The 11801-nt window shown below is 44.1% G+C and overlaps 1 protein-coding gene across 2 annotated transcripts; it reads left to right on the top strand.

The window, feature by feature from the left end:
• Positions 1–3751: 3751 nt before the first annotated feature.
• On the top strand, positions 3752–11273 carry pex2 (peroxisomal biogenesis factor 2). Of its 2 annotated transcripts, none has more exons than XM_079291836.1 (2): positions 3752–3813; positions 9702–11273. In XM_079291836.1, the coding sequence occupies exons 1-2, from the start codon at positions 3810–3812 to the stop codon at positions 10667–10669; spliced, it is 972 nt and encodes a 323-aa protein (XP_079147962.1). In that variant the 5' UTR covers positions 3752–3809; the 3' UTR covers positions 10670–11273. The 2 variants fall into 2 exon arrangements, with proteins under 2 accessions (XP_079147962.1, XP_079147961.1); XM_079291835.1 differs by having other exon boundaries at positions 3765–3813; positions 9699–11273.
• The last annotated feature ends 528 nt before the right edge of the window (positions 11274–11801 follow it).

Below are 11801 nucleotides of genomic sequence, written 5' to 3'. Positions count from 1 at the left end.
TTAGACCTCAGGAAATTCACTTTCTTCTGCAAGAACAACAGCAGCATCAAAGGGGAGTTCATTAGCTTTGTTTTAACAAGCTGACAGCACAACCAAGCATTTTTCGACTGGAATAGAAATTGTTTCATTTTATTGAGCCAGTCAAATTATCAACAAGCTGAAACCGATGGGCAACTCTCAGAAACAAAATCCCCCAGATTCCCTTCAGAATTACATTGATAAACTACTCTGCATTAGCTTTGTATGCTTGAAGGGAAACGTGTCTTTATGGACAGTTTAAAACTCTGTTTTTCCTTCAGTATCCACTTGTGGTAACTGAATTGTGATATTTGTGTTTGTGTCCAACGGCCATTAAAACAAATGGTAAACGAAAGAGCGTTGACAAATATTCAATGTTTAAAACACACTACACGACAGCACGGGGGACACAAATGCTCGTCTACGGTGGTGAGGTCAAGCACTAAACTAATCCATCCAAATCTATTTCCTCTCTGAAACTACTTCCTACAGTACGTTAGGGCCAAAAGTCACCAGTCTATGACAGGCTGTGATTCTACCACCATGCAGTTTTGACATCTGGAGTAGGACCCGCAAAAGAGAGAGCAGCAACACGTTGCCTATGAGGAAAGCTGTAAAATAAGCACGATATCAAAGCAGATATGCTCTTACATCAGATTTACAGCAGCTCTATTGCCTTTTGTGGAAAGTATTCACCTGCTCTCGTTATGTGTAGTGTATTAGGGGTTAGAGCAGGCTCAGGAAGATATTATTTCCTGGCTGCTTTGTGTGTGGAAGAAAGCACTTCTAAGCGTTACATTTTACGCTTGAGAAAAGAAAAGGTCACCTGAACATGCTCCACCAATGATATCATGTATCACATCCTCACACTCCTTCGGCACAGTCTTCCCGGTGATCTCAGTTGTTTTTTTCGAATACACTTGTTTCTTAAAGGGATTGCGCGGGTAGCCAGACAGCATACACATACGACGATAGTAGCTCTGATAAAAAGGGAGTGCCACTGAATTTCAGAATCATTTTGCCTGAGAGGAGAGCCTGCACATCTGTGTTCATAAAACGTCTGTCCCCTAAAGCCAAACAGTCAACAAGCGGTTCGTACCGTCCCCTGGTGCATAATACAACACTGATGTATAGCTTCGGGTAGAGTAACTTTTCAAAAAGCATGTAGATAGATGACAGTATCTGAAATAACAAGTTGTGAAACTGAAAACACATCCATTATACATGACTACAGCATTTTTGGTTAACCGGTTTCCAGATTTGAAACAGCCATCAGTGATTGTGATGGACATCTGCTGCCACACAGCTGATTTAAATGAGAGTAACCCTCCAGCACGCTCCTTAGCTTTGTTTACAGTTTATTTTCTCCTCATAGAGTTTATTGACCTAATGCAATCATACATCAGCTAACCGATAGACAATGACACATTTGTTTCAAGCAACATACTCACACTGTAGTACTGTTGGTAGAACATTCGCTTCTATTTGAAGGACACACACTTAGTTAACTACTGTACAGCTGCGCTGTAGTTTGTATTTCGATACATTTGCCTTAAGTTGTTCTAATTTCTATTTAACTTTGAGATACCAGTGTTGAGAGTGCCGCTGCTGGTTGAGGGACATCTTTGCAAGGCTGGAGCAGAAGATGCCGCCCTAAAGCAGAGCTCTTCAATACAGGAAGTGGCCAATCAGAATGTACCATGTATTAGTCACATCATGGTTATAGTTTGTTTCTTTAGAATATATTAGTTAAGTTGTGCTTTGTTTTGGTGAACTGCTGAAATATGTATATTGATGATAACTGCTTTGTTTTGTTTTACTTGGTGTTTAGTTGGCTGTGTTTGTCTTTGTGTTACCCCTTTGTTACAAAAATGGTCTGATCATATGTTTCCCTTTGTCTTCAGCTTTTCGTGGGTTGTCTTTGTTCAGTCAGTTTGGTGTGTTCAGTTTTATTTAGTTTACACTGACTTAGCATAGCCTCTTCTGTGGGCCCAGAACTTTGTTGCATATATCATGGTCATTGTTTGCGCCTTTTGAAATTCCACCTGAGGCTCCTCATGCCTGCCAGCTCGGCCCCTCACAGTGATTACTGCCACAAAGCAGAAGAAAAAAAAACATACTTTATATGAATTCTATAATTGGGAGGTTGTTCTAACATGTTAGGAAACATTATAAACATACAATGGGTTCATGGATGAATGGGCTGTGTGTTTTCAGTGGACAAGCTTTATGATTAATTGTCCACATCAACCTTTAGGACTCGGGAGCTTCTGAGTTCTAAACAAATAACCTTGTTAAGCGGGCCCACGACTGGGGCCGGCTGACCGAAACCCATCTCTGAAACCTTGTTACACTTGCTTTGATGCACAGCCCAGCTCGCACAGGCTACATTCTGTAGCTAAATGATGTCACATGACAATCCTGATGATTAGAAACCTCTCTTTTTTAAATATGAGTGTGGATCTGTGTTCCTGATCCCTGCCGCTCAGATGGAAACATAATGCAATTTGCCACCTGTTACAAGTGCTGCGGCTTTATGAAAGCACCCCTGCGCTTCCTCCTGTCATTTGTCTGACAGGACAGAGGTCATCTTCTGATGCCCGAGTCACGGTGGACAGGATGCTCTTTGATTTGTATTGGATGGATGACAACCTAATGACAATGGATGTTGGAAGAAAACTGCACTTACTGTGGAGACTTTGGGTCTGAAGAAGGTCCTCAATAATTCCTCTTTTTTTATATATATAATTTATGTTGTGGACCTATGAATACAAGGTTCAGTGCCCTGGATTTACCTAAGAAGGCTGCAAAGTAGCACCGGTAAAACTAACCAAGTTGTAATTTATTTGTTAGTCACTACATGTTACAGTATCAGTCAATGATGTCACACGTCTTGCACATATTACAGCAGCTAATAACTACTCATCATAACGTTAGACAATTATAATGGCAGCGGGGGTTTTGAACCCACATCTCGTGAGATTTAGACCGCGCGACGCCATCACCATAAGCACACACGTGTGATAACACCTTGTCGGGCACTCACCTGTAGCAGTTCCTCTCTGGTTACACTGGTGTCCAGCTCCAGAGTTGTCAATCTCTGCTCGTAAAGTCCTCTGAACTCGTGTACAAGCTGTTTGTCTCCATCCCAGGGTCGTGGATGGCTACTCTAAGCTCCTCTTTTGAAGGAGAGGGCAGGTTCAAAGCATCCATCCCCTGTACCGATAGCTTCCACTTTTCGCCTGACCCTGGTGATGTTTTTTGTCTTTTGGCTCATGTGGTTGTGCAAGTGTTTAGCATGGCTCGAATAAAAGTGCACGTAATGTTTATGCAACAAACCGCAGGCTTCGAAAAAGCTACAACTCAAAACCACGGCTTGTTCCTCTGGTTGAGTCTTTGCACAGTTTACGTTATCAGACTGTTGCGCAAACCTGGAAAAAAAAGGCAATGCATGGCATTTTAAGTGCATGTAAGATATTGTCTGTGTTACTTTATGTGAATTACCGTGGCTTCACCAACAAATTGGTCTCTGTGTTCCGTTCCTACAACGGAGGACTCGTGAATTATTTCCAAACAGACCGACGCTTCACCCTCATGCTTTACCGCTGCGTTGGCTCTGTGCGATCTGATTGGCTCATTTGCACCATCTGGCTTCGTGGCCGTGACGTCGCTGCACACCATTGGTGAGTTTTCTTTAGGAGGCGGTGCATATTCGCACAACCCGGATATACGTGTTGTTTTGGTCTGGTCAGAGAGGAATGGCACTGAGCTCAGCTTTGCCTTGAACAGAAATGGGTAATTATAACTGCGTTGTGCTGTTTAGCGAAAATCCAAGTGTGCATTATTTTTCTTCACACCCTGGTATTCCCACGGGAAGCTTAAATGCGCCACCTCCGCTTATTTTAAAAGACTCCCCTCCTTGTTGCTGTCTTCTCTCAGTGTTGTGTCTCCGAAGCGATATTTGTCCCCCTTCACCTGCATGTTTGAATTTAAAATCAAATCGATTGCTGATGCCTGTCGATGCGTTTAGTGGATACGGTTCAAACGATCAACCATTATGAATTGTGAGTCATGTTGTCAGGTATATTTGCCATCTGCAACTTTGGATGGTAACCTTTTGAGTGAGTGTCTTCCTTCAAGAGTACTGCTCTGCACATAATTACATTATTCCACTAAATAATCAGTGGCAGAGATCAAAACCTTCCACACTGCAAATCAAGGTGAAGTTGATCTTATTGATTTTCAAGAGACCAACGTTACTCACTTCTCTCATCCCAATCACGACTCCTCTACTCTTATCTCTCTCTTGGTTCTATCTCTCTTTTCCACTGGCTTTGACTGCACTGCTCTTGCACACTCTATCCAAAACCTAATCCCCACTGTGATTATCTCATAATGCTTTGGCCTTGTTATCAAAATGGAGCAGATTTGAGTTTTGTTGTTGTTAAAGACTGATGGGCATGAGCTTAAAAAATTAAGAGACCATGTCATTATGAGGAGAATGTGGACCGGCTGCATGAAATTGAAGTATAGGCATGTGCCTCTGGAGCCAAACACTGAGTGTAATGAGTGTGTTTTTAAGGGAGTCGCTGAAGTTAAATTGGGCTGTGATCTCACTCGGTCATAAGGTCATTGTATACAGTTTCCAGATGAAGGGAAGTGATAAAGGCAAGAGGGGTTGTCTGTGCACTCATTGGGAAAGAATTCCACCCTCCTCAATTAGCTTTATCATTTTAGTCGTTTAAGAGAACAAAAGACATGATATCGCACATACATTGTACAGCTAACGGTTATGTTAATTCTCAGACAGATTTTTGTCTTGTTTTTATTTATGTCATTTCATTAATTTCCTTTTTGCTCTAGAATCCATACGTACCACATATAGACATATAGGAATTAAACAGATTTGTGTTCCTGTTGCAGCTATTTACATCCAGTGTGCTTAAATAATTGCATTCAAGTATATACATCATGTTCAGTTGTCTCCAAGTATCACAGTATTTTTCATCATATTTGCAGTGCACTGGCTATAATGTGTACATTTTGGCTGGAAATCGAGGCGTTAAACTTCCAAACTAAAATGAAAGTTGCCTATAACATGTTGACATGTCATTATGGGTACAATTTGCAGAGGCAGCAATCCAATTCTCCAAATTGATTCGCAGATATAAAAGAGGGATTCCTAAAAGTAGGGTCTGTACCATGGGTTTGCCTGCACATTTTTAAATCTCTCATCCTGCAGAGGCCTTCACATTCTCAAAGATTTACTGGAGACAAAAAGTTCACCTCAGTTTAGAATTTTCTCATTGTTACAAAAAAAACAAAGTGACAGAATGTGTTCATGCATAAAGCAAAAGTTAATAAATGTGCCGATCAAATCTTCCTCAGTACAACACATTTTATTTGCATGAGGTGAGGCCCCAGTGCCCTCTGTGAGTCCGAAGAAAGACACAACTTCAGTTCTCTCGTTTCTCAGCTGTTCCATTATTTTCTTCCACGTTCATTGTGCCTCTGCCCTTTTAAATGTTTCATTACTTTTTAAGTTGTTTTTTTTGCAAACCCCTGTACTTATTACTCATACAGCCCCAGCATACTCAACCCTCCTACTCATGAAATCAATTAATTCTCTTAAATAATTTACCAGATTAAGCAGAGCAAATTTTTTTTTCACATGTCAGACGCGCTGTTCTAACTGATGTGTATTTTTTTTTTTTTGTGCTCAGGCATTAACTTGGCCCTCACCCCGTGGCTCGGAGGAGTCTTGGGTGATTACAAAAAGGGGAGAGCCTTGATAAAGCATTAGTGTGTGGCGCGCACACACAGCCTGAAGACCCCTGCATTTGAACGCATTCATTTTTCATGAAACAGACTCATAACAATTAGTCTGGTTACCGCCTGGGTAATCTTAGCGTCCCCGTAATGCCTGTGGTCTGCTGTATGACATCACTCTCTTAAAAGTTCTAAATCTGACATTCTCATCTGTTTTAACAGTGAGGACATTAGAAGGCCATGGCTAATAGGCCTGCGCTCCTTCCTGGCGAAAGAAGGGCAATAAAGTGAGGGGGCGAGACAGGAAGAAAAAAAAAAAAAAAAACGCGACTATAGAGTGCTCGGAGAAATAGGATCTATTCACCAGAGCTTTTACACAAATGAATTTACATGAAAGAGAGAAGAAAATGTAAAGTTGTAATCCAGCATGCTTTGCCAATGCATAGCCGGTTTCTTGCCACAAGCATCATAGAAAGCTAAGGGAACGTTTATGCATTATTTCAGCAAATATATTACGCTAACAACCACAGTTATTAAGTGCATAGGTGTTTGAGCCCTGCCCCACAACCATGAGCTGAATCAAGACTTCTGGACACACCGTTTCCAAACGGCGTGGCATGATAGCCCTGTGAGCAGCTTCAGAGCACTTGTCCGCTGCGGGAAAAAAAGCCAAACGCAATCCCCCCCAGAGATACTCCACCTTCCCAGTATCCCTCAGTCTTTAGTCCTCTGCCCTAAACACCCTCATCCGCTCCCTAGACACCAAAGCCAAGGTCAAGAAGAAAGTGCAGCCTTTCTTTCTCTACAGGCTATTCCCTGGATGCCGGCACCTCAGTGGGGCTGAGCCGCACATGCTTCAGGAATGTTCCCGCCTCCTTTATTGTGACCGTCAGTCTCAAGGTCTGCTCCAAGGGTTTGGTGCTTATCTGTTTTTCTCCTCCCGAGCTATCTTTGCCCCCAGTTTTTCTTTTGTTTATCCCCTTCACTGTATCAGTAGACAGTAGTTTAGAGCTCCTGGCTGAGGGTTTCGTGACGCGTCTGTCTCTTTGTCATTCTGTATCTTCCTGTTGGGTGTCATTACAGCCCGTTGTCTGTTGTTCAGAGGACCCGGTGCAGCTGCGAGGCTTCGGTCTGATGCTCTGTACGCTTTTGTTGCCTCGTCTCTCCTTCCTCACACTGGTCATGGCCCCTTTTTGCCTTGAAGCGATGTTGCAGTTTGTTCCCTGTTATATTGGATATTGTTGTTGTTGTTGTCTGTAAGCTACGGCAGTCAGCCTTGAGTCAGCGCGCTATCTTTGTCAGAACAAGATGCACCGACTAAGAGAACAAGGGGGGGGGGGGGGAAACAAACTCATCTGACCTGAATCAAAATAACCTTTTAATATTCCCAGGAAGATCTTTTTTTAAAGTATGTTACACAGCTTTGATAGAAAAGCAAGACCCCAGATGTATCTGTTGATTTTTCAGTGAACTCCTCTAACCTGCCTTCTGACTGCTGGTCGTCAGCTGCCGACAAACCAGGAGAGAGGCATTTTGTCTTTGGGTCGGGTCGGTCGGCTGACCCACGAGAGAATTATCAAGGCAATACATCACATCAGGCGTGCGTGGTTGTGTGCGAAATCATCCGAGAAAGAGTCCGTCGGCTTGTATCCGTGCACTTCTTGTGTGTAGATGGCTGTCCTCCAACAAACACACACACACACCGTGCCAGTGCTCTGTAAACACTGACATTGACTGTGACTTTTGACTATTACATAAGGAACATGGATTTCCAGCCGTCCACGGTGAGAGCCTTGTAAATTCAAATGCTTAATTTTTATAGGCAGCCCCTGCATTGACTGAAGTGTCTGCTTGTTACATATTTGGCAAGTGCTGCAAGTCAGAAGGGAAGCTGTCAATAGCAATCCCAGCAATTGATATGGCAGTGGGCAGGAGATGTTACTTGGCCCCCGACTCTGGCATCCCTCTGATCCCTCTACATCATAATTACATTAATATTGACAGACCCTTGACAATAGTCGCATTACTATTGATAGGTGGCTGTCAATACCGTGTTTCCCCAAATAAAACAGATTCATTCATAACTTGTAAACTGCTCGATAAAAGGCTTTGAAAAGAATATTGGACCCGGCCGGGTTTGCTCTCCCGAGAGGGCTGCTGCTGCTGTGACGGGGATTTCCACCACCTGGCTGTGTGTGTGTGTGTGTGTGTTACCATGCACTGATAGATTAATTTAGCTCTGTATGAGAGCTCTGCATAGATCAAGGCTACCCTTGACAAACATACATAGTCACACACACATACACACACACAGGCACATAATCTCCACATTTTCTCCCATCAAGGAAAAACTTTCAGATTAAGCTAAACAAATGGAGCCTGTTTATTGGTTACCATACACAGTCTGACTACCTCTATTTTTTTATTTTTTTAAAGCCAAACTCCACTTCCGTCACAGGCGAGGTTCGAGTCACTAAACATGGCAGCATTTCAAATGCAGCTCAATGAATTTGTCACACCTGCTTACTTCAGCGTGAATTCACTCTTTTTTTTCATTCATTTGCTAATTCTAACTTAGTTGGACGGTGTGTCCTGGTTCTATTGAAACATCATGAATACACAGATGGTCCTGTGCGCCACAATAAACCCAAGCATTGCCACCGCGTATTTAAAGAGAATTTTTTTTTTTTTTTTGCCTCCTCGAGAAACGTCTAAAGTGACCATCATCTCTCTCTCTTTCTGTCAAAACTGCCATATTTACCCGGCTGAAATCTCTTTTAAAGCCTCGTGACAAATCCTGTTCAGCTAGACACAAAAGCCACTGTCAGAAAAAGGCCTCTCTCTCTCTCTCTCTCTCTCTCTCTCTCTCTCTCTCTCTCTCTCTCTCTCTCTCTCTCTCTCTCTCTCTCTCTCTCTCTCTCTCTCTCTCTCGCTCTGTCTCTCCTTGCGTTAGTTAGTCCCCCACTTCTTAAGCGTTTCATTTGAGGAAAGGGCAGATAAAACTGGGGGGAACTGTGAGCAGTTTGGAATCGTATGCGGCGCAAAATAGCCCAGACTTCACAATGGTGGGATCCCACATGGAGGCGACTCTAGGGGGAGGAAAATTGTTCCACATTTGGCAGATGTTTACGGTGTACCAGAGACTGTGCCGTTAGCCTAATCCCTAGTGATGTGATTTGTACACACACCCCTATCTCCAGAGGGAGCCGGCACCAAGAGCCCCCGAGCTTTGCCTCCTGTGTATCTGTGTGTGTGTGTCTTCGTGTGTGTGTGTTGGATTGTGTGTGTCTATACACTGGAGAGAGCAGTCTAAGACCCCCTGCTCTTCTGCATTGCGCAGCTCAAAGGTTGCATTAAGGATGGGTTTTACATGTGAAAAGTGATTTCCGTTTCGATGTATAAAGAAACGAACCTTCCTAACAGGATGGGCCTCACCTCCGGGGCCTCATTCCTCCCAACAACCCAGTTGTCCTTATTAATAGTTGTGCCTTTGTGTACATTATGTTCATGTCCCTGTCAAGTATGGAGTCGCCCGTAGGTTTATAAGGTATTTAATAATGTACGGTCACGAGACACTTTATTGTTATTATTAATACTTGATTAACCGTTTTAGGAGGAAGTTTTTCAATTTTTCATTTATTTTTTATTTTTTACGACTTCTTACTATTTATGTGGTTTTAGCCGTTATTCAAAAACCTGTCCGATTACTCATGTTGATGCCTTCATGCACTTCAGTGGAAAGCCAAGGATTATTTCGTCAACAATCAACTTAGTATTAACCCTCGGATTGAAGGCCAAACGAAACAAAAATGATTGTTTACATTCTTTTTGTACATTATTGATAGTCCGCGCATACATTTCCTGAAAAACACGATTATCATATTTACACTCGTTGGTTTTATTTTTTCCAGCAGGTTTGGAAAGCGAGGACAACCAAAAGAGTTTGGCTGGAGAGACCGATGTTGACCCGCAGACCCCAGTGCTGCGCATCAGCCAGCTGGATGCCCTCGAGCTAGACTCGTCCCTCGAGCAGCTGGTGTGGACCCAGTTCTCCCAGTGCTTCCACAACTGCCGCCCGGGCCTGCTCACGCCGCTGGAGCCTGAACTGAGGGCTCTGCTCCATCTGCTTCTGTGGAGGTTCACACTTTATTCCAGCAGTGCCACTGTGGGCCAGTCTCTACTGAGTCTACGCTACCACAACATCCTCCCCTCGTCTCCCCGTTACAGACCTCTGTCTCGCAGGCAGAAGCTGGGTCTGGCCCTGCTCACTGCAGGGCCCCGCTGGCTCCTGGAGCGCTCCCGCAGCCTGCTGCTGTGCTTGAGTTCAGGAGGGCCTGTGTCTGAAGGAGACGGCGGTTTACTCCAACAGGGTCTCCGCAATTGCCTGACCTTTGTTTCCAGTATCGCACAGCTCACAAGTCTGATCAACTTCCTCGTGTTCCTGAGAAAAGGTTGCCATCCCGTGCTGGCTGAAAGGATGGTGGGAGCTCGGGCGGTTTTCAGCAAGCCCAATGTGGTGCGGGACGTAGACTACCAGTACATGAACCGCGAGCTGCTGTGGCACGGCTTTGCCGAGTTCCTCATCTTCCTGTTGCCACTGATCAATACAAGGAAGCTGAAGGCAACCGTGTCGTCATTTATTTTGGGGGGAGACGGCGCTGATGGGGAGGGGGCGACAGAAGAGCACGGCGCGTGGAAAGAGTGCGGCCTGTGCGGAGAGTGGCCCACCATGCCTCACACGGCGGGCTGCCAGCATGTCTTCTGCTACTACTGCATCAAAAGCCACAGCATTGCAGACGCTTACCTCACCTGCCCCAAATGTGGTGCAGAGGCAGGGCAGCCTGCGCCGGTCAAGATGGCGGTGGAGATGACTGGCAGATGATGGTGTGAAGAAGCCGTCATGACGGAGTTTTTCTTGTAATTTCAGGGACTTATTGAAATGGTGCCGTTCAAATCTTTATAGTCGCTCATATAGAAGACACATACGAACATACGCATGACTAACCACCTTTGTATTGTGATGTAAATGTATGGAACAATTCAATTTGATCATGTCAGAATATTTTGTAAAGACAGAAGTATATCAAAACATGAAAAAATGGGGTTTAATAGTCAAAGATTCACATGGTAGTCGTGTATGAGTTGATGACTGGACTTCAGTCTTTATGATGTCTGTCTTTCCTGAACACACATAGACCTGCTATGTTTAATATATGTGTGCATATATTGACAATCCTCTGCCCCTTCCATTTCTCCAACTGGACTTTGGACAGAACTTTGTCTTTGGTGCACTGGACGGACTACAGAGGACCACACAGCATATATTTGATGAGTGAACGTGTTGATTTATGCTCCAAATTGGGGGGGTGTGTGTGTGTGTGTGTGTGTTTGTTGAAATGGGAATATTTGTTCTGATGAAAAATGCAGAAAGTCAGCTGAATTAATCATGGGAGGAATTTCTGATGCCTCTCATCATGGCCAAATTAGCATTTGTTGTGTATTTTGTACCTAAATTGTATTTCAACATCATTAAAATTGATAGAGTGCTACCTCTTGGGTGTTTATTTAGTTAAGTGGAGAGAGAGAGAGAGATGAGGGAAAGTTATAACAATCAGCACACTTCTCTCTCGACGGGCCCGGTCGTTCTAACTCCCATTATCCGTTTTCACAGCACCCCAACATGCTCAAGATCAAGGGGGCAGCCGGGGGCTTGGATTGACTCACACACACACACACACACTTGACAGCCAGCCTCTCTTGGCCTTTCTCTCTTTTGCTGCCTTTCCATCTCTCTCCCTCTGTAATCTCCAGGGCCCTCGCCCCTATAAGACTGTAGTAAACTGTACCAAAACCCTGGCAGTCGTCTCCTTCCTCGCAGGCGAATTACTCTCTAATCCCTGTAATGAGTCCAAAGATGCTTATTTATGCTGGAGTTAACCTCCACCAGTGAGCCCAGCCCCGGGCCAAACGCACCCCAGCTGAGTGAAGCCTTTCCCGGGCTGACAAGAGAAGGG

The sequence above is a fragment of the Melanostigma gelatinosum genome, assembly GCF_949748355.1.
Source record: "Melanostigma gelatinosum genome assembly, chromosome: 20".
NCBI lineage: Eukaryota > Metazoa > Chordata > Actinopteri > Perciformes > Zoarcidae > Melanostigma > Melanostigma gelatinosum.
Note: the sequence above shows the minus strand (reverse complement) of the source record. Positions and strands in the feature narration are given on the sequence as shown.